At 41.5% G+C, this 23453-nt stretch overlaps 1 protein-coding gene and 1 long non-coding RNA gene across 10 annotated transcripts in view; one reads left to right on the top strand and one right to left on the bottom strand.

Moving 5' to 3' along the window:
* Positions 1–13062: 13062 nt before the first annotated feature.
* On the bottom strand, positions 13063–18050 carry Gm31985. 2 transcript variants are annotated; one of them, XR_373653.3, is made up of 3 exons: positions 17841–18050; positions 14415–14690; positions 13063–13484 (listed from the first exon to the last, which is right to left on the bottom strand). It is a non-coding gene; the product is annotated as a predicted gene, 31985 (long non-coding RNA). The 2 variants fall into 2 exon arrangements; XR_865681.2 differs by lacking the exon at positions 17841–18050 and adding an exon at positions 16381–16461.
* Dnm3 (dynamin 3) overlaps positions 16395–23453 on the top strand; it is a 495872-nt gene continuing 488813 nt past the window's right edge. For 6 of the 8 annotated variants that reach the window (XM_006496604.4, XM_006496602.4, XM_006496601.4 and 3 more), the window contains exon 1: positions 16395–17053. In XM_006496604.4, the coding sequence (XP_006496667.1) occupies positions 16893–17053 (161 nt within the window). In that variant the 5' untranslated portion in view covers positions 16395–16892. The remainder of the gene's footprint in view (positions 17054–23453) is intronic. The other 2 variants (NM_172646.3, NM_001038619.2) reach the window with 1 other exon arrangement.

The raw sequence follows: 23453 nt of genomic DNA, 5'->3' as shown, positions 1-23453 counted from the left end.
GAAGTCCACCTTCTTGAGTTCTTTATATATGTTGGATATTAGTCCCCTATCTGATTTAGGATAGGTAAAGATCCTTTCCCAATCTGTTTGTGGTCTTTTTGTCTTATTGATGGTGTCTTTTGCCTTGCAGAAACTTTGGAGTTTCATTAGGTCCCATTTGTCAATTCTCGATCTTACAGCACAAGCCATTGCTGTTCTGTTCAGGAATTTTTCCCCTGTGCCCATATCTTCAAGGCTTTTCCCCACTTTCTCCTCTATAAGTTTTAGTGTCTCTGGTTTTATGTGAAGTTCTTTGATCCATTTAGATTTGACCTTAGTACAAGGAGATAAGTATGGATCGATTCACATTCTTCTACATGATAACAACCAGTTGTGCCAGCACCAATTGTTGAAAATGCTGTCTTTCTTCCACTGGATGGTTTTATCTCCCTTGTCGAAGATCAAGTGACCATAGGTGTGTGGGTTCATTTCTGGGTCTTCAATTCTATTCCATTGGTCTACTTGTCTGTCTCTATACCAGTACCATGCAGTTTTTACCACAATTGCTCTGTAGTAAAGCTTTAGGTCAGGCATGGTGATTCCACCAGAGGTTCTTTTATCCTTGAGAAGAGTTTTTGCTATCCTAGGTTTTTTGTTATTCCAGATGAATTTGCAAATTGCTCCTTCTAATTCGTTGAAGAATTGAGTTGGAATTTTGATGGGGATTACATTGAATCTGTAGATTGCTTTTGGCAAGATAGCCATTTTTACAATGTTGATCCTGCCAATCCATGAGCATGGGAGATCTTTCCATCTTCTGAGATCTTCTTTAATTTCTTTCTTCAGAGACTTGAAGTTTTTATCATACAGATCTTTCACTTCCTTAGTTAGAGTCACGCCAAGATATTTTATATTATTTGTGACTATTGAGAAGGGTGTTGTTTCCCTAATTTCTTTCTCAGCCTGTTTATTCTTTGTGTAGAGAAAGGCCATTGACTTGTTTAAGTTAATTTTATATCCAGCTACTTCACCGAAGCTGTTTATCAGGTTTAGGAGTTCTCTGGTGGAATTTTTAGGGTCACTTATATATACTATCATATCATATGCAAAAAGTGATATTTTGACTTCCTCCTTTCCAATTTGTATCCCCTTGATCTCCTTTTGTTGTTGAATTGCTCTGGCTAATACTTCAAGTACTATGTTGAAAAGGTAGGGAGAAAGTGGGCAGCCTTGTCTAGTCCCTGATTTTAGTGGGATTGCTTCCAGCTTCTCTCCATTTACTTTGATGTTGGCTACTGGTTTGCTGTAGATTGCTTTTATCATGTTTAGGTATGGGCCTTGAATTCCTGATCTTTCCAGAACTTTTATCATGAATGGGTGTTGGATCTTGTCAAATGCTTTTTCTGCATCTAACGAGATGATCATGTGGTTTTTGTCTTTGAGTTTGTTTATATAGTGGATTACATTGATGGATTTTCGTATATTAAACCATCCCTGCATCCCTGGAATAACACCTACTTGGTCAGGATGGATGATTGCTTTAATGTGTTCTTGGATTCGGTTAGCGAGAATTTTATTGAGGATTTTTGCATCGATATTCATAAGAGAAATTGGTCTGAAGTTCTCTATCTTTGTTGGATCTTTCTGTGGTTTAGGTATCAGAGTAATAGTGGCTTCATAAAATGAGTTGGGTAGAGTACCTTCTACTTCTATCTTGTGAAAAAGTTTGTGCAGAACTGGAATTAGATCTTCTTTGAAGGTCTGATAGAACTCTGCACTAAACCCGTCTGGTCCTGGGCTTTTTTTGGCTGAGAGACTATTTATAACTGCTTCTATTTCTTTAGGGGATATGGGACTGTTTAGAAGGTCAACTTGATCCTGATTCAACTTTGGTACCTGGTATCTGTCCAGAAATTTGTCCATTTCATCCAGGTTTTCCAGTTTTGTTGAGTATAGCCTTTTGTAGAAGGATCTGATGGTGTTTTGTATTTCTTCAGGATCTGTTGTTATGTCTCCCTTTTCATTTCTGATTTTGTTAATTAGGATTTTGTCTCTGTGCCCTCTAGTGAGTCTAGCTAAGGGTTTATCTATCTTGTTGATTTTCTCAAAGAACCAACTCCTCGTTTTGTTAATTCTTTGAATAGTTCTTCTTGTTTCCACTTGGTTGATTTCACCCCTGAGTTTGATTATTTCCTGCCGTCTACTCCTCTTGGGTGAATTTGCTTCCTTTTTTTCTAGAGCTTTTAGATGTGTTGTCAAGCTGCTAGTATGTGCTCTCTCCCGTTTCATCTTGGAGGCACTCAGAGCTATGAGTTTCCCTCTTAGAAATGCTTTCATTGTGTCCCAAAGGTTTGGGTATGTTGTGGCTTCATTTTCATTAAACTCTAAAAAGTCTTTAATTTCTTTCTTTATTCCTTCCTTGACCAAGGTATCATTGAGAAGAGTGTTGTTCAGTTTCCACATGAGTGTTGGCTTTCTGTTATTTTTTTTTTGTTGTTATTGAAGATCAGCCTTAGTGCATGGTGATCTGATAGGATACATGGGACAATTTCAATATTTTTGAATCTGTTGAGGCCTGTTTTGTGACCTATTATGTGGTCAATTTTGGAGAAGGTACCATGAGGTGCTGAGAAGAAGGTATATCCTTTTGTTTTAGGATAAAATGTTCTGTAGATATCTGTCAGATCCATTTGTTTCATCACTTCTGTTAGGTTCAGTGTGTCCCTGTTTAGTTTCTGTTTCCATGATCTGTCCATTGGTGAAAGTGGTGTGTTGAAGTCTCCCACTATTATTGTGTGAGGTGCAATGTGTGCTTTGAGCTTTACTAAAGTTTCTTTAATGAATGTGGCTGCCCTTGTATTTGGAGCATAGATATTCAGAATTGAGAGTTCCTCTTGGAGGATTTTACTTTTGATGAGAACGAAGTGCCCCTCCTTGTCTTTTTTGATGACTTTGGGTTGGAAGTCAATCTTATCAGATATTAGGATGGCTACTCCAGCTTGTTTCTTCATACCATTTGCTTGGAAAATTGTTTTCCAGCCTTTTATTCTGAGGTAGTGTCTATCTTTTTCTCTGAGATGTGTCTCCTGTAAACAGCAAAATGTTGGGTCTTGTTTGTGTAGCCAGTTTGTTAGTCTATGTCTTTTTATTGGGGAGTTGAGACCATTGATGTTAAGAGATATTAAGGAAAAGTAATTGTTGCTTCCTGTTATTTTTGTTGTTAAAGTTGGCATTCTGTTCTTGTGGCTGTCTTCTTTTAGGTTTGTTGAGGGATTACCTTCTTGTTTTTTCTAGGGCATTGTTCTTGTTCTTGTATTGGTTTTTTTTCTGTTATTAACCTTTGAAGGGCTGGATTCGTGGAGAGATAATGTGTGAATTTGGTTTTGTCGTGGAATACTTTGGTTTCTCCATCTATGGTAATTGAGAGTTTGGCTGGGTATAGTAGCCTGGGCTGGAATTTGTGTTCTCTTAGTGCCTGTATAACATCTGTCCAGGCTCTTCTGGCTTTCATAGTCTCTGGTGAAAAATCTGGTGTAATTCTGATAGGTTTGCCTTTGTATGTTACTTGACCTTTTCCCCTTACTGCTTTTAGTATTCTATCTTTATTTAGTGCATTTGTTGTTCTGATTATTATGTGTCGGGAGGAATTTCTTTTCTGGTCCAGTCTATTTGGAGTTCTGTAGGCTTCTTGTATGTTTATAGGTATCTCTTTCTTTATATTTGGGAAGTTTTCTTCAATAATTTTGTTGAAGATGTTTGCTGGTCCTTTGAGTTGAAAATCTTCATTCTCATCCACTCCTATTATCCGTAGGTTTGGTCTTCTCATTGTGTCCTGGATTTCCTGGATATTTTGAGTTAGTATCTTTTTGCATTTTCCATTTTCTTTGATTGTTGTGCCGATGTTCTCTATGGAATCTTCTGCACCTGAGATTCTCTCTTCCATCTCTTGTATTCTGTTCCTGATGCTCAAATCTATGGTTCCAGATTTCTTTCCTAGGGTTTCTATCTCCAGTGTTGCCTCACTTTGAGTTTTCTTTATTGTGTCTACTTCCCTTTTTAGGTCTAGTATGGTTTTGTTCATTTCCATCACCTGTTTGTATGTTTTTTCCTCTTTTTCTGTAAGGACTTCTACCTGTTTGATTGTGTTTTCCTGTTTTTCTTTAAGGACTTGTAACTCTTTAGCAGTGTTCTCCTGTATTTCTTTAAGCGATTTATTAAAGTCCTTCTTGATGTCCTCTACCATCATTATGAGATATGCTTTTAAATCTGGGTCTAGGTTTTCGGGTGTGTTGGGGTGCCCTGGACTGGGCGAAGTGGGAGTGCTGGGTTCTGATGATGGTGAGTGGTCTTGGTTCCTGTTAGTAGGATTCCTACGTTTACCTTTCGCCATCTGGTAATCTCTGGAGTTAGTAGTTATAGTTGACTCTGTTTAGAGATTGTTCTTCTGGTGATTCTGTTACCGTCTCTCAGCAGATCTGGGAGACAGATTCTCTCCTCTGAGTTTCAGTGCTCAGAGCACTCTCTGCTGGCACGCTCTCTTACAGGGAAGGTGCGCAGATATCTTGTTTTTGGACCTCCTCCTGGTCGAAGAAGAAGGCCCAAAACAGGGCCTCTCTCAGAAGCTGTGTTGCTTTGGCAGTTCCCAGAAGCTGTCAGCTTCTGTGGTGCAGACTCTCACCTGTGCAGACTAAATTCCTAAGCTCCAGGGAGTCCTGGAACCAAGATGGCGACCGCTGCTGCTGAGGCTGAGGCCGCCTCCCAAGCCAGGTGGACACCTGTCCTCTGGTCCGGACGGTGGCCGGCTGTCTGCAGCCCACCAAGGGTGCTGCCTCAGCGGCTCTGTGCTTCTGCCTGTCCCAGAAGCTGTCCGGTTCTCTGGCGCACCCTCTAACCTGTTCAGACTAATTTCCTAAGTTCTGCTGAGTCCTGGAACCAAGATGGCGACCGCTGCTGCTGAGGCTGAGGCCACCTCCTAAGCCAGGCAGACACCTGTCCTCTGGTCCGGACGGTGGCCGGCTGTCTGCGGCCTGCCAAGGGTGCTGCCTCAGCGGCTCTGTGCTTCTGCCTGTCCCAGAAGCTGTCCGGTTCTCTGGCGCACCCTCTAACCTGTTCAGACTAATTTCCTAGGTCCCGCGGAGTCCCGGAACCCAGATGGCGACCGCTGCTGCTGAGGCTGAGGCCGCCTCCCAAGCCAGGTTCTTCCTTTTTCTCTTTGGCTTTTAAAATACCTGTTTCTGTTCCTGAGCTGGAGTGTTAGCTTGACTCTCAATTCATGGACATAATTTCCCTCACTGTAGGAGCTGAGAGCTGCAGTAAGATGAGACATTTTCCTCTTGCCATGTCTTCCATCCAATTGAGATGAACTTCTCAAAGATGTGTATTTCTTACTCCCAGAGGTGCACAACATCTTCATATGAACAGGGGGAAAATCAGAAAATTCTCTTTCAGAGCAGCCAGCCCTAGATTACCTGATGATAGATTTTAAACCCGCAATGCTGGACGTTATTTTCTTTCATTTGATCCAGGGACTGGTTCAGTTTTAAAGTGAACTGGGACACACTTGCCACAGGAAAACAGTCGACTGGAAGCAAGAGAAAGAATTTTCTCACACCCCAAGCAACAATCTCCACCTTACCCATGAAGCCTTTGTCATTTTCTTAAAGTTCTGTTGAGGGTCTGCCATACTCCAGAAGCCCCTCCACTGTGCCTTTCATACTCTGTGTTGCATGGGAAGCGCATGTGGTCCCAGAACTTAGAGGTTTTGGCAGGAAGATTACTGTAAGTCCATGTTTAGTCTGGGATACATAGCAAAACCCTGTCAATGGAAGGAAAGGGTGAAGGGAAAGAAGCAGAAAAGTAGGGAGATAGGTGGGGGGAGAGGGAGGGGGAGGGACAGGGAGAGGGGGAGGGAGAGGAGGAGAAGAGGAGAGGAGGGGAGGGGAGGGGAGGGGAGAGGAGGAGGAGAGGAGAGGAGAGGAGGGGAGGGGAGGGGAGGGGAGGGGAGAGGAGAGGAGAGGGGAGGGGAGGGGAGGGGAGGGGAGGGGAGGGGAGAGGAGAGGAGAGGGGAGAGGAGAGGAGAGGAGAGGAGAGGAGGAGAGTTCCAGAAGTAGGTATTTGGAGGTCCTGAGTATCTTTAAAAGGTGGGTCAGAATAGGAAGATATTAGGTCATTGAAGGCATGATGTAGTTCTCATGGATGCTCATTAGTTCTTGAGAAGGCTGTTATGGAAGGGGGTCCTTCCACCCTTTCTACTACTGTTGGAGATAGGGCCACTTGCTTCTAATACATTTTTTTCTTGTTTTAAGGGGGATGGCAGGACTGCCATTCTCCATTATAGTCACTAGAAGCCACAGCAATGGGAACTCATCCAATCTTAGGCTTTGAACCTTTAAAACTATGCTGGATACCATTTCTTTGCAAATATCCCATGCTGAGTGTATTGTTACATCAGGAAAAGCTGCCAGTAGAATGGATGTATGTGACCATTAGTTCTCACTCTGCAGCTTGGTGTATCTGGGTGGTGCCTAGTGGAGTTAGAATTATCTACCATTGGAGTTGGAGCTTAGTCTCCTAAGTTTGGTTTTGGTTTTCACAACCTATCTCTTCAACAACAGTTATTTTTGACAGTTTCTGCAATAAAATAAATCAAGAAGATGGAGTCAAACTTGTTTACTACCCTTTAAATGTATTTTTTCTTCCTATGTTCTCAGCAGTTATCTGCCAGCATTTATACCACTGTAGTAAAGTTCTGTGGGGACAGAGGAAAAAGAGAAAACAAAACGATTTCCTGGAGTAACTTTAGAGTAAGGAGGTTTTGAAGGCCATAAAGGAGACAACAGAGATCCTTCCATCACACACGGTAACGGCCGCATCCAATAGTTGTGTAGTGCTAACATTTAGGAAAGTTTGGGATGGTGGCTTGTTGCAATGAGTGGAAGGACCACTTTTTCCAAGTGGGGGCAGGGCGGCTGATAGGAAGATCAGGATGCTGGGGGAACCAGTAGAGGCAAAGGCAGGTAGATCTATGTGAGTTCAAGGCCAGTCTGATCTACATAGTAAGTTCCAGGACAACGAGACAATGTCTCAAAAAGAAAAATTAATTGAGGGGCTGGAGAAATGGTTCAGTGGTTAAGAGCACTTGCTGCTCTTGCAGAGGAACCAGTTTGGCTCCCACCACCCATGTCAGGTAGCTCATAACTGCCTCTTACTCCAGTTCCACCGACTATGACATTTGATGTAAGAAAGAATGTGTTTTGTGTACTTATTTCTTGTATGAAGAATGCACTTATGAATTATTTGCAGTTTAGTGAGATGAATGAATCTTAACAACAGTCATGTGACTGGGCACGTGGCATTTCTATTTCTTGAGTCAGGAAGAAATGTCCCAACTTAACATCTTGATTATCTATTGTTAGCTGATGAGTTTGTGTGCTCCCCTGATTTTATTTGTAACATTGTTTTAATTCCATGGAACACTTCTGTTTTGAAGCTTCTGTTATGAGCCAATTATGGCTCAACCGAACTTTCTGAATTATAAAAGATAAAAAAGTCTGAAGGATAAATTAAAAAGGACAGTGAAATTCTCTACACCTCACAGATAATCCTATTTGTGCATTCATTTCTGTTTTCTAATTGCAGTGTTTTATATATGCATAAAATGTGATTTTTATCTCCTTTTTCATTTAACATTTTTCATCTATGATGAATGTTTATTTTGTATAGCATTCATCTTGTGAAGTTAAAAATGCCATTGAATGTATACAATTACCTATAAAGTTAGACCTTATAAATGAAGGTCAAATTCATCAGATTTTATAGTTCTATTAATTTTTATTTTTCATTTATGTGAACATTTATGAAACTTTCAAAATAGCTAGTTAAAGTATGAGTAATATATATATATATATATATATATATATATATATCATTCACTTGTTTTATTAAAGCCCAAATGTAACTTTATCAAGTAAACAAAACAAACAGAATAAGGACATGGAGTTTTTCTACTCCTGCAAAGCTTATAGCTTTATTAGATCAATAGGTCAAACAACTTAATTTATAACATAAGAGATCTGACCCTCTATGACTATAGGCTGGCTCTGTGGAATTGGTCAACCACTGCATGCTGGCACCCGTCTGTCCAACTGGACGACATTTTCAGGCCCACTCGGTTGGTCTCTCTGCTCAGCGCAGATTGTTTTGTCATTATTTCTAATTACTTGCATGCCGTTTTCTTTGTATTAGATATTGAAAGCAATGCAAAGACAATTTAAAGTGTGCCAGAAAGTTTATGTAGGCTATATGAGAATATTCTTCCATTTAACATGTAGAATCTGAATATCTATAGATTTTTATGTCCAGGGAGTCCTGGAAGCAGTTGGCTTCAGACGCCAAGGAATGATTTGTTGGTGAAAATTGCTAAGATGATCATGAAACCGATATCCTGCATGTTTAAAATTCAAAGTTTTCACACAACACAGATTATTTGTATGCTTACATTTAAATAATTTTAAAATAATTTCAATATTTAGAACATAAAAGGTACTGTTTGAGAATGGTAGATTTAAGGAAAAAGTGAAATGAGAAGAAAGCCATAGTATAATCTTGCCAGAATCCTACTCTAACAAGAAGGATACAGATCAAAAATTAGTTGTGGGATGTGTTTACTCATTGAGACAATTGGAGAGTTAATAATATCGATCTATGTTGTAGGACATGTTAAACAGTGAAACTCTTCCATATTGACTTTAGACTTTTGGTCAGTGTATGCCCCTGGATATAAAGCTGGCCATCATAATATCTAGTGCCTTTATATCCAGGTGACTGGCCTGACCACTTAGCTTCACGTTGTACGTGCACTTCTGTCTGACTTGTTACCCTGACCACACCCCACGAAGACACCAGAATGTACTTTCTCTTGCATGAGAGCATTGCAGCTCAAAGTCAGGATGAGACTTGCGCAGAGCGTGACGTCTAATTCAAGGAAAGCTATGCTGCTTTTGAGTTCTGGGGAACACAGCATGTCTTTTGTTTGTTTTTTGTTGTTGATTTTTCTTTTATTGAGAATAGATTATTTTCTCATACAATACATTCTGATTATAGTTTTCTCTCCTTCTATTCCTTCCAGTTCCTCCTGACTTCTCCTCTCCTCCAGATCCTCTCCCTTTCTGCCTCTCATTAGGAAAGAACAGACTTCTAAGGGATAACAACCAAACACAACAAAATAAAATATAAGATGAAGCAAAAACTATCATATCGCAGTCAGGCATGGCAACCCAACAAGAGGAAAAGGGTTCCAAGGGCAGGCACAAGGAGTCAGGGACCCACTTGTTCTCAAGGTCAGGAGTCCCATGAAAATACTAAGCTAATAGCTAAAATATATACACAAAGGACATGGTGGAGACCTAAATAGACCCTGTGCTTGCTGTTTCACTCTCTGTGAGCTCATATAAACCCTGCTTAGTTGATTCAGAGGACTGTGTTCTCCTGCTGTCCTCTGTACCCTCGGGCCCTTTCTGCTTCCTTTTTCCTTTCCTTTCCTTTCCTTTCCTTTCCTTTCCTTTCCTTTCCTTTCCTTTCCTTTCCTTTCCTTTCCTTTCCTTTCCTTTCCTTTCCTTTCCTTTCCTTTCCTTTCCTTTCCTTTCCTTTCCTTTCCTTTCCTTTCCTTTCCTTTCCTTTCCTTTCCTTTCCCTTTTCCTTTCCTTTCCTTTTTCCTTTCCTTTTTCCTTTCCTTTCCTTTCCTTTTTCCTCTCCTCTCCTCTCCTCTCCTCTCCTCTCCTCTCCTCTCCTCTCCTCTCCTCTCCTCCTCTCCCCTCCCCTCCCCTCCCCTCCCCTCCCCTCCCCTCCCCTCCCCTCCCCTTCCCTTTTTCTGATCTTTTTTTTAGACTGGTAGTGTTTAGTTTTACCCTATGTCTCTGGACTGTCTAATCTTTGGTTCTTGGTTACCTAAGCAGTGTCAAACATGGAGTCTTTCTTGTACAGTGGGCCTTAAATCAAATCAGACATTGGCTGGTTATTCCACAAGTTCTGCGCCACCATTGCCCAAGCATATTTTGCAGGCAGAATAGATTGTTAGTCAAGGCTCTGTGGCTGGGTTAGTGCCCACATTTCTCTTTTAGTTGCCTGTTGAGTACCTTCCTAAACCAAAGAGACTAGAACATGGAGGTGAGATGAAGCAACGTTTGGGTATTTGCCCAAGTATGGTATAGCTGCGTCTTGAGGTATATCAGTGTCCTACATTCTAGGAACTGCCATATTGATTTTCATAGTGGCTATACAAATTTGTACTAGAAATGGTGGCCTGTTCTCCTAGCTCACGTTTCTCACCAGCATGAGCTGTCACTTGTGCTGTTGATCTTTGTAATTCTGACAGGTGTGAGATGGAACCTCGAAGTAGTTTTGATTTGCATTTCCCTGATGGCTTAGGATGTTGAACATTTCTTTAAATATTTCTCAGCCACTTGAAATTCTTATATTGAGAATTCTGTTTAGATCTTTATCCTGTTTTTAATTGGATTACTTGTTTTCTGATAACTAGTTTTTCGAGTTTTTAAAATATATTTTGGAGATCAAACAACTATCAGATGTGGATGTGGTAAAAATCAATAGGCTACCACTCTGTCTGAATGACAGTGGTTGGTTGGTTTGTTTTTTGCCTTACAGAAGCTTTTTAGTTTTCATGAGGTCCCATTTATTAGTTGTGAACTTAGTGTCTGCCCTAGGAGTGTTCTATTCAGAAAGTCATCTCTTGTACCAATGCATTCAAGGCTCTTCCCCCACTTTCTCTTCTGTCAGGATCAGTGTGTCTGGTTTTATGTTGATGTCTTTGATATACTTGGACTTGAGTTTTGTGCAGAGTGATAAATATGGATTTGTTTGTATTCTTCTACATGCAGACATTCAGTTTGACCAACTACATCTTTTGAGATGCTTTTTTTTTTTCTAGCGTGTTTCTGGCTCCTTTATAAAAATTAGATGTTCATATGTGTTTAGATTTATGTTTGGATTTTTAATTAGATTCAGTTGATTGAATATGTCTGTTTTTATGCCAATATCATGAGGTTTTTATACTATACATCTGTGGTACAACTTAAAATCAGGGATTTCAAACAATTTTTTTTTTCAAGATAGTTTTAGCCATCCTGTTATTGCTGTTTAAATTTGACTTTATCATGCAGTATCTTCTTTTTCATCTATGGTAATTGAAAGTTTTGCTGGGTATAGTCTGGGCTGGCATCTGTGCTTTCTTAGAGCCTGTAGCTCATCTGTCCAGGCCTTCTGGCTTTTAGAGTCTCCATTGAGAAGTCAGGTTTAATTTTAATAGGTTTGCCTTTATATGTTAATTGGTCTTTTTTCCTTTACAGTGCTTAATATTCTTTCTTTTTTTCTGTATGTTTAGTGTTTTGACTATTCTGTGGCAAGGGGCTTTCTTTTCTGGTCCAATTTATTTGGTGTTCTGTATGCTTCTTATACCTTTATCAGATTGGCATTGCCTTCTTTAGGTTAGGAAAGTTTTCTTTTATGATTTTGTTGAAGATATTTTCTGGGTCTTTGGACTAGGTTTTCTTCCCTCCATTTCTATTTTTGTTATATTTGGTCTTTTCATAGTATCCCGGGGTTCATGGACACTTTGGGTGTGGAGTTTTTTGATTTAACATTTTCTTCTGTACAGTTTTTTAAATTGTATCTTTAACTCCTGAGAGTCTCTTTTCCATGTTTTGTATTCTGATGGCAATGCTTGACGTTGTAGTTCTTGTTCACATTCCTAAAGTTTTCATTTCCAGAATTCCCTTAGTTTGTGTGTGTGTTTTTAATTGCTTCTATTTCTATTTTCAGGTCTTGAAGAGTATTATTCATTTCCATCAACTGTGGTTTTTTTTTTTTTTTGGCTTTCTTTAAGAGATTTATTATTTTCCTCCAATTGTTGGTACCTTCCTGCATTTCTTTAAGGTATTTATTAATTTCCTCTTTCAGCATCTCTACCATCTTCATGCAGTTAGTTTCAAGGTCTTTTTCTGTCCTTCAGCTATGTTGGAATATTCAGAGTCTGCTGATAGCTGGCTTTAGTGGAGACATATTGTTCTGGCTGTTATTGATTTTGTTTTTATGCTGGTGTCTAGGCATCTGGGTTTGGCATGATTATATATCTAAGTGGTGATTTATGGATTTGTCTTTGTTGTTTAGGTGTTTTGTTTCTTGGTTTCTGTTTCCTTTTTGGATTTTTTTTTTGGAGAGTGTGATGCTTTTGTGTTGCCTGGTAGGATTTCTTTGGATTTGATAGTTGAGGCCTCTGGGGGTTCCAGATAAAATGTGCTTCTTGCTATTGGATGACATCAGGAATGGAGATAGGCTAGGGCTTTGAATAGGTTCAAAGAAGAGGGCTCTTTTTGTTTGGCTTTGTTTCATTTTTAAAATCAGGATCTGCTTAATTTGCCTCCTTGGACTGAGGAGAGACAGTGAAGAGAGGTCACCCCAGAGGGTCTGTTAAAGCTCTGGGCATGAGACTGGGGTTTATATCTAGGAACCAGAAGGAAAATGGAAAATCTACAGATTAGCAGGAGTGGTCTGTGGGCCAGTAGGGAGTGCCTGCTGCTGTTGAGGGCTGGGACCAAGTATCATGTAGAGAAAGCAAGGTTAGAAAGGGAAGCTCTGTGGAATTCATAGGAGATGGGAGGAGGGAACAGGGAAGGCTGCCAGGGTGTGCTGTTGGGTTTGGACAAGATTTGGGGACTGAGTCTGGGGAAAGAGAGAGGAGAAGGCCTACATTCAGCAGACCTAGTTTTCTGGTGGGCATGACCTGTGGCTTAGCAGGGGTGCCTGCTAGAGTTGGGGGCTGGGAATGGTGAGGATGGAGTTGGGGTTAGGAAGGCATGATCTGTGGCATTCACAGGAAGATATGGACAGGGGCAACGGAGGCTGTACTTGGTATTCTGTTGAATCACTGGGGCAGGGACTGAGGGTTTGGGTCTGGAGGGGCTGAGAGACACTCATTTAAAAGTTTGATCATCTTTCTGTGCCATTAAAAATTTCATAAATGGTATTTTAAAATGGAATTTTATAGCTTCACACACACACGCACAGTATTTACAGGGAGGTCAATTCAACAAGTCAATTGTAAATTTTGAAGATACAACTCAACAACTGAGAGTTAAAGCATGGAATAGCTTTCCTTTCAAAGCGCTCCTAAGAGATTCCAGAAGAACACGTGTAGACCTGCTTGACAGAGGAAGCATCTCTGTGTTAAAAATGCACATGTGAGACACAGACTGTTCTTCTTGTCCTTGATTTCTCAGTGCTTTAAGCTTGCTCACCACTGTTCTCTCTCCTGCATATGTGTCAATTTGACCATGTTTTGAGGAGACTACTGATGAGGGTCCATCTGTCAGATCTCAAATGAACAGAAGCCATTGAAGCAGGAGCCTAGAGGGCCTCTTCCGCAGTTGTTTGGATGCCTGGCAGTGCATGAGGAGCATGGGGTAGGGAGTCCATACCTTCTTACCAGCCCCCTAAGTCGAAGGAGAGAAAGGATGGTGTCAGTGTCACACAGAATGACTGCAGCTTGGACAGTCTGCCTGCTTAAATTTCTCATCGTGTTTAACAAGCTTGAAAAGGCCTCTGCAGTGAATCTGATTTTCAGACAGGGTCTAAAATCTGTGCAAAGGGAAGAAAAAGAAAAACCTTTGCAGAAAGAAGCAAAGAGCCCAAATAGATCCTAAGTAGTATTTGAGGCAGTAGTATTATTACCCAGCTATTAAATGGATAGCATGGCAAATGCTTACAATTTTGGTGCAGCTCTGCCTCATAAAAATTTATTAAATGTTGTGCTGAGCACTATGGGAAATAAACAAGATATGACTTTGTAATAATGTGGTGGATTTTTAAGAACATGAATCCCTAAACTCATATATCTGAGTCTGTGTTTTTTGGGAGAGTTTACATATTTTTTTCTAGGCATATTTTCATTACTGAAAATTTTTCTTTCAGGGAATGCTTTCATCCTGCAGCATATTTAAAATATATGTCTCTGTGTATATATATATATATATATATATATATATATATATATATATTTATTATTTATAGATTTAATTTTGGAAATAGCCAGGCTGTGTGTAACTAAGTCCTATAAACAAGGTAGGTGATCAAAATGGAGAAAATTCTGTTTATCTAAAGGGAAGTGTGACTGTGTTTCATGGAGTGTGGCTTTTTTGGGGGAGGCCACATCAGTTTTAAAAGTTCCTCTTGGTCTTTGGTGCTATTCTTTCATTAAGGTTATCTTTTAGATTGACCATGAAGTAAAATACATACTTATGTATCAGTGTTCTTATGGGCTTACTAAGTTCTTACACACAGAAGACAAAAAGAGTTTTGAATCTTTAGGAGTTACCAGGAAAGTAGTGATGACATAGATATGGGAGCCAGGGAGAGGAACCTACCATCCATCACTGGGGTTGGGACAGGGTTGAGATGACTGTATGATACATTCAAGACACTCGTCACTGAGCAGACATCCCTCCTCAGCTTTCATATATATTGGAAAGGTAGATATTAGCTTTCTGTGGGATTGTCCCATCTGCTTTTCCACTTTGTATTTCTGTTTCCTGTTTGTTTTACGTGGATTAGCTTATGAGTAGAAATCTACACCTCTGAAGGACCTTGGCTGTTTCTGCGTGGATTCAGAGTCTCTTGTCCCCATGTTACTGTGGAATAATCTGGAAAAGGGAAGTAAAGAAGAAAAGCAGTTGGCAAGAGTAATTCTGAACGGCTTCTTGAACTAAGTGAACAGGACGGATTAGAGGTTTCAAATAGCTGATATATTTTCTTTCTAATGCACAATAGCATATAGTCTTTTGCATTAGAGCTCAAAACACTTTGGACGTGGGCTAGTGTCCTCAGCTTATACAGCGTGTAGTGTAGTGGTGTACAGGAGGAACCCAGCAAGGACCATGTCTTCTTAGATGCTATCCATGACCCTCTGCAGAGGCAGTCATTGCTCCCTGGTTTCCATCACAGGTTCCTTTAAATACACCCTACATCTGCAGTAAGCTTGAATCGTATAACAAAATGCCATTGTCTGCATAACTTTAAAAGACACTTTTATCCAGTGTTCTCAGGGCTGGGAAGTTTAAGGTCAAGATGTCTGCTGATCTGTCCTGGTGAGGGCCATCTTTCTGCTTGGAAGATGGCTGCCATCTTGTTGTGTCTTTGTATGGCAGATGGGGCTGGGTCTCTGGTGTCTTTTATTACAGGAACACTAGCTCTTTCAAACTAGAGTTCCACCATTATGACTTTATTTAACCATAATCATTTCTTTATATCAAATACATTGACCTTGGAAGGATCTAGAATCACCATGGAAACAAACCTCTGGGCGTGTCTTTAGCTAGGTTAGTTAAGGTGGGACTACTCCACGTGTTGGGATTTCTGAGATTTCTGACTGCCTAGGAAGGACAAAGGTAGCTGATGATCAGCATCCGTTTAACTCTGCCTTCTGACTATAGATGCAATATGACCAGCCTCCACCCTCTTCTGCCACAGACGTCCCTGCCACCAGCTCCTCAGGGTCAGTGCGTAGAGGTTGCTGCAATAGTGGTCCAAAGTTTCCATCCCAAACCGGCAGCAAAGCATGGCTCTGTACTCCATGTGGTACTGGTTTTGCAGGCATGAAAAGTGAAAGACTGACTCAGCTATCATATAGCATATCCAGAGAGCCACCGAGCCTAGGAAACGTGGGGCAGGCTCAGACTTGGTTCACTGTTGTCCTAGAAGGGCAATAGTGCAATGGTGATGCCTAAGTGACAGTGAAGACCCCAGGGTGCTAGAGATGCAACACATTTTCCTATGTAGTCTCTAGTCTTTAGGTTACTTAAAGCCATTGGGCAATCATCAGATGGAAGATGTGCAGGACAAGTAAATATTGCGCACTAAATCCTGAGAGGTATCAGTATTCAAAATGCACAGGAAACAGGACCACGATAAGGAGGTGAAGAACCATGGCCATTTATCTTCGTGTCTCCATCTCCGGGCACAGACTCTTCTCAGTGTGCTAAATTTAACGGATCGAGTGCAGACTGCGTGGTTACAATGGACTCAACAGCCAATCTCTTTGTCCTGACCAGGAGCTAAAAGGACAGTTAGCTCAGGCAAGGAATTCTAAAAGCCAGAATGAGTATGGTAGGAGTAGGGAACAGAAAGGTTCAAGGAACTACACTTTAGCTTACAGAAGGTAGAGTAGGACAGGCTGGTAATGATGAGTACTTCAATAAGGTCAGGTAACCCAGTTTTCTAATGGGGATTGACTCTAAAAGGCCAGTTTATCTCTGCATCCCACAGCAATCTGGGGTTTTGGAGTAGGGGGTGAAATGTGAGATTTCCTTTTGGGAAATGTATTCTGGTGCGTACAGTGGTGGTGGTGCATGGTGAAGCTGATGTCAACGTGCTGTTAGCTGATGGTAGATGGTAGTGCTTTCCTCTAGGCTTCGTCTGTGTGGTTTAGCTCCTTCAAAAGGAACAACAATTCCTGTTGGGTGTGATTTTAGGCTTTTCCTTGACCAAGTGCAGTACTCTGCCCTTTAGCCTGGGCAGTGGCATCTGACTGAAGCTGGGAGGCAGTCCAACCGTAGGCCAGTAGGATTGGAAACTCTAGGGAGAAGCAGGGCGAGAGGCGTGGTGTGGGCGTGACCGTCTCAGGACCAGGCCACGCCTCCTTCGCCTCTCTGGGCTGCGCAAGCGCGTCGTGGGCTGTGAGCTGTCAGGATCCTAGCAGTGGGAGGCAGGGATCGGACATCGGTGCAGGGACTCCGCCGTGTGAGCCCCGCACAGCGACAACCGGGACAAGTGCTTCGAGGCCTGGGCTGCCTGCCAGGTCACACAGTCGAACAGGGACCTGTGGGGCAGTTGGCCGCACAGGCAAGATGGGGAACCGGGAGATGGAAGAGCTGATCCCTCTGGTGAACCGTCTGCAGGACGCTTTCTCGGCTCTGGGACAGAGCTGTCTGCTAGAGCTGCCACAGATCGCCGTGGTGGGCGGCCAGAGCGCCGGCAAGAGCTCAGTGCTCGAGAATTTCGTGGGCAGGTGAGCGCACCGGGAGCGCGGTGGGGGCGCGTCCGTGGGGGTGGGGGGAGCCCCGTGCTTCAGGCCGTTGGAACATGGAACGGTGTGGGGAGCCCCGAGGGTGGACTAGAGGCTGCAGCGGATTGGAGGCAGAGCACTAGTGTTTCTAGAGCGGGCGGGGTCCTCCTTGCTCTGAGCATCCTTCGCCCCAGCATTCTCTACCCGGTGGTGACCCCCTGTCTGCCTTTCATCCTGCCATACAAAGCCATTTCCTCCCCACCCTCGGTGGGGGAGTCGGGGTACGCCCTGGGATCCACTTCCCTCGCTGGCTTGGTGCGCGCCAGCCCCTGGCAGCCTGGAAGCGCAGCCTGGTGCTTTCCAGTCGCCAGTTCTCTTTCTCAACACCCCTCTCCTTTCCCTGTCACTCTCCTGGAAGCTCTCAGCCGGGATGTACCCCTCCTTCTTCGTCCACACCCCCCTCTCCCCCACCCCACCCCCCCGCCGCCCCGGCCCCCCATCCCCTGTCCCTGACTCTCATCTCAGCTGTTTACTGTTTGAAACAGTCATCGCCTGCCCGAGCAGGGGAGGCGGGGTGTGTGAACCCCGAAATCCCTGTGGTGAAGGCTTACACTGTTTGAAACAGTCATCGCCTGCCCGAGCAGGGGAGGCGGGGTGTGTGAACCCCGAAATCCCTGTGGTGAAGGCTTACACTGTTTGAAACAGTCATCGCCTGCCCCGAGCAGGGGAGGCGGGGTGTGTGAACCCCGAAATCCCTGTGGTGAAGGCTTACGGGGAGATGCTTGCCTACCATTCGCCTTGGGAGCTGAAGAATAAACGGTGGTGTGTTTATGAGTGTGCACCCATTCACTGCTCAGGCATGACTGAAAACCCGAGACCTCCAGGGATGACCGTGGACTTGCGATGTTCAGGTGCCTTGTCATTCCTGCACCATCTCAGAACTGACCAGCATCTCTCTTGCACTCTTTCTATGCCATGCGCCGCCTCCCCCCTCCCGCCCCCCACCAATCCTCTTGCATTCCTTAAGCTCTTGTTTATCCAGCGGGTCTTCAAGATAACATCCAGAATTCAAATTGTAGTTATAGCTTCATGTCTCACAATTTTAAACAACAACAAAGAGTTGTTATTGTTTTGAGTCAGAAATCAACGTTTTTTCCAGCAAACAATTCAGGAAGGATTGAGTTACCTTAATGGCCTTGTGTGAGGAGTGCATCCTGAAGGCTGGAATCTGTTTCCCAGTAGTAAACCAGGTAGAAGGTGCAGCAATGAAAACGGTGGGCTGGATGGGGCAATCTGAGATTACACTTTGTTCTTTTATTTGGCTGGTGAGCGGCTTGTGATGCAGAGGGTTCCTGCTGTGGTTCTCCATCTCCTTCTTCCTTTTTGTTATTGCTTGGCAATGTGTAAACTGTACTGCTGACTACTCCCACATTTTTGGGTGTGAGTGTTGCGAAGTGCGTTTCCCTTTTTCTCGAATGATGCTCCATCTCTCAGGAGATACTCTTCGTTTTTCTTGCTTCAATGTGAACTAGAAAGATAAGACCGTGTAATTGCTCGCAGTTGACAGCTACCCTTTCGTAGTTAGTTCCCTGGATCATTTCTCCTTGGTTTTATAATTAATTTTTGCTCAATAAAAAAAAAAAAAAAGCAATAGCAAAGCATTTTGCCTACGTCATCTCAGACCTCTGGTCCAAGGCAAGAAGTTATTTAATGATACTCATTTTTAAGGATTAAAATCATATTTCAAACGCAACAGCCATGTTCTTATGCATCTTCCTTATAATTTCCTTGGAACGGCTTATATTTAAGCATATTTTGCTCGGTGCCTTTGATTTCAATGCAAAGTGTATGCACATATCTCAGTTCTGCCATCCAGGCTGGCAAATCAGAACAGTCTTCCTAGTGGTATAATGAAGATGTCTACATTTCCCCTCATTAGCTGCATTCTTCTATAATGAGGATAAAACAGAGGCACAGGAGAGTAACATATTTAATTCTGAGCATTCTTCCATAATAAAATGAAAAATGGGGACTGTAAAAATCAGAGCACTTATCAGAATGTGTTAAACATTTTCCCTACTTTATAAAGTTTTACCAGTAGTGACTGTAAGGCTGATAAGAAGATAATAAACATAGAATATGCTCATTTAGTAAATATATAAAACCTTTCCTAGCTGCAGAGTAGCCCTGTCTAGCGCAATTTATATATTAAGGAGAAAACTTAATTAGAAGGTCATTTGACTTTAATAAAGATTTTGGTCATTGAATGATTGAGGAATCTAATTTCTAATTATAACTCAACCTTAGGGGAGGGAAAAGGAAAAAAAAAAAAACCCTTCATTTTCAGAAGTGAATCAGCCCAGGTTGAAAAAGAAAAGGTTTTCATGTTTCAGTGGAATCTTTTAACTTTTATTAAGCAGGAGCTTCATAACGAATATAAAGTTCTTTAAGAGGCAGTCTTTCTCCTCTGCTCATAGCTGTTCTCACTGCAATGCTTGACCAATTGTGCAGTGACCGAGTACAGACCAGCACCAGGATCTTCACTTGGGTAAACTGTTTGCTTCTGAATTAAGCTTGTTCTCTTCAAAATACTCTCGTGTTTATTGACTGTTTGTTTACCACTTAACAATCCACCTTTAGTGGCTGACCATATCTTTCCATCAAAAATAGTGTGCTTATACTGTTTTTCTTTTAAAAATACCATTGAATGTATCCGGTTGTGGATGTATTTGTTTAGCTGTATCTGTAAGACCAATTGTCGGGTGACAAGTTTGTTATGAATAAAATGTGTCATGAATGAGCTACTTGTTTGTGATTTTCTTGCTGAAGCAACGGATTTGCATATTAATGTGATATAGAGTGAGTAGCTAGATTGTTGTGATTGTTCAGGGCGAGCCTATATGCTGGCAGTGAGAAACTGCTTATGGTCTAATACCCAGAAAGTTAAACCCACGGGCTGAAGGTTCACGACCAGACTCTCATCTGTCCATTGGTCTGGTTTGTAAATGGAGTAATTGAATTTATTCAGCTGCTTTCTTATGTGTGTATTTATATGAACGTTCTTGCCCTCCCTTCCAGCTGAACTCAGGGCCTGGTGTAGGCAAGTGCTCCATCACTCGGCCACATTTTCAACTCATTTCCTCCCCCCGCCCCCCCCCCCATTGTAGCCTTGAATCACCCTGTATCCCAGGCAGGCGTTGAACCTGTGACTGTCCTCTTTCAGCAGTTATTGTAGCTGGGATTACAGGCCTGAGTCACCTGCACAAACAGAAAAGATTTGGAGGTCTGGCTCTAAATTTGTATATTTAGATTGTAGTAATGATAAAAATAATGGCTAATATTTACCGAGTGATTGCTACATCTTGGATGCTACCTCGGGTCCTTTTATATGAGTAATCTCATTTAATCCTCATAAAACTCTGAAGAGGTAGGCACACTTATTCATTTCATTTTACCTAATAGTAAATTAAAATGTAAGGCGCTCGAACAAGTCACTTGTGGCAAATTTGAATTAATGTAAAAACTTCAGGTCAACCTGAGATGTTTGAGCTCCTTAATCCAGTCTTCAAAACCTGTGTGCTGAACTGCCCTTCCACATGGAGGTTTATCAGTCCTTTTGGTTAATACTTGCAGTATCTTTCTTTTTGGTCTCATAACTCTGGGCACTCTATTGATATAATTTTATTTCCACTATGTTTTATTTCCACCTACTGTCTTAGAAGCGTTAATGAAAAGATACACATTTTTATTTACTAGACATTCCTGAAGATAGCTATGAAATGTAATTGAATTGTTTCCTTAAGTATGTGTTTAGAGTGCATATGACTTATTTATCGAGGTGCTAAGTGAAAACTGTACCAGCTGCTAATGTGCAAATGTTTTTAATGATACACTTGTTAGTAGCACTAGTTGCTCAGTGCTAATTATATAGGCAGAAGGTTTCATGTTATTTTATTTCAGTCTCAATGGTAAACAGGCCCCCAGTTCTGAACAAGTGGAGAAGAAGTTGTGGTTCCTGGAAACCAGATAAAAGATTTTTAAACACTGACTGTATGGGAGTTTATTTCAGTGTGAAACATTATGTATAAGGCTTATGAAGATGTTGGCTATCGTGTTTGAGGGGAACTGAGTCATTTGGTGATGTTGTTGGCTATGATCAGAGAATTAAACCTAAAGTTTATTCAGCTCAAGGACTAATGAACTCAACTTCTTGATGGATTTCATGAACATGCTTCAAAGTAAGAGTCCTCTAATTGTGATCAAGATTAAAACTTACTAAACCATTGAGGAGAAGGATTTTGTTAAAATATCAAAGCATGTAAGTTATTGGATTTTCAAAACAGAAATGGCTTTTAAGATTATAGTTATTAGGTTAATGGTTGCTAACAATTAAAGTGGGTTAACTATTGAAAATTATGCTTAGAAATCTCTAAGGAACTTATTCAGTAAAATATGAAAAATGTGAACTGTTTTTTATCTAATGAGTTGGTGGAACCTGAAATTATGAAGGCATTTGTGCTGAATCAGCATTATATAATGCCTTTTAAGGTTATCACAGGATCATAGCCAGTAAGATTTATTCACCACAACCAACATCCTTTATTTAAATACCAGTAATGTCCAAAAAAGATATGGCTCAGTGACCGAGTTTCAACAGAATATCTTTGTTTTGGTTTTACTTATAATTAACCAATGTTAAAAAAAAAGTTCTTAATGTCACAAAGAATGATGCCGAGGGATTGAGAAGATGGTTCAATGATTAAGAATGCTTGCTATGCAAGCTCCCACTGTATGGTATTAGGTATGGCCTTAGGTGACTGCAACCCCAGAAACAGATGGATCCCAGGAACTTGCTAGCCAGCCAAGCTAGTCAGAACAACAAGCATCAGGTTTAGTGAGAGATGCCATCTCGAAAAATAAGATGGAGAGCAATAGGAGAAGACACCAGACATCTTGCCTTCCTAGGCATGCATCTGCAACACTTGTCCTACCAACCATAAACCATCACCACTATACCACAACTAAAAATGTTGGGCAGGAAGTCTTCCATAATCTCAGAGGAATGGAAACAGTATCAGGCACACTAGAAAATAGGGTATTGGGCTTTCTATCAATTAGATATAATATTTGATTTATGTATTAGTATGCTTTCCATTGTTATAGCAAAAATGGTGGAGACTGGGTAATTTTATAAAGAGATGAGGTTTATTTAGTTCAAAGTTTTTAGAGGCTGGAGCCTCAACAGCGTTGTATGGTTCTGGTGAAGGCTTTATGGTGGGAGTGTGGGGGAAAGAGGTACAGGTCTCATGGCTAAGTGGGAAGCATGAGAGACAAGGGGGAGGGGGATGTTCTCGTATAACAACCGTCTTGGGAATTTATCCAAGTCCCACAGATGTGCATCAATTACTCCAGAGATCAAAGATGCCAATGATCTCAATCATCCTTCCCAAGGTCTCATAAAAGTTCTCCATTTCCTTAGCCCTGCTGATGGAATCCAAGCTTCTCAGACAAACCCTACCCACAACAGAGCAGCATGAGACTTTCTGTAGACCTCACCTTTTGCTGTGGCTAGTTAAATCATGAGGTTTTACTTATCATGATGGTCTCGTTTACTTTTAAGAGGACCAAAGGCAGTCAAGAAAAGGAGACTTTTCCCTCTCCGACCAGGGACAAATTAAGAGAGCTGAAAGCTAATGTACTGTATAGAGCAATCAAATTTAATATTCTATATTAAAACTTTAAATATTTAATATTCTATATGGACAGAGTTCTTCCATTTCCCCATCTAAGTCTACTTTTCAGGGTCTCATGTTATCAACATTGCTGTAAAAACCACAAATGATTATGAATACTACACATGTTTCAATATTTTTAAAGGGAAGGGCAGACCAACATTTGTTTAGGCCTTACTGAGTATGTAGGCCTGCACTCTTTGACAGAGTCCCCATATTTCTCAGTTCTTATGGTTTTCACATTCAAATGCCAATGGGGATAAAACTCAGAGACAGAGAGGAAGGTTATTTGTTTAGATAGCATGGCTAGTAAGCAGCCAAACCTTGACATAACCTTGGACAAGACTCTTACTGGAATCCTTGAGAAATACAGAAGTAACATTAATGAACATCTATTGAATGCTAATGCTAAGATTAGTGGGCATATAAGACATCCAGAAACTGATGTCTGTGTGTGTATGTGTGTGGGATATATAAAACACCCAGAAGTATATATATGTGTGTGTGTGTATGGATATATATGTATTAATATGTACATATATATATGTGTGTGTGTGCATGTGTGTGTATATGTGTGTGTATGAGGTATGCACACAGAGAGAACTGCCAAGCTCAAGCTCACCAGATGCCTCAGCAGGGAAAGGGGTGTGCTCTGTCAGCTTAATGGCCTG

This window comes from Mus musculus, chromosome 1, assembly GCF_000001635.26.
Source record: "Mus musculus strain C57BL/6J chromosome 1, GRCm38.p6 C57BL/6J".
Lineage (NCBI taxonomy): Eukaryota > Metazoa > Chordata > Mammalia > Rodentia > Muridae > Mus > Mus musculus.
Note: the sequence above shows the minus strand (reverse complement) of the source record. Positions and strands in the feature narration are given on the sequence as shown.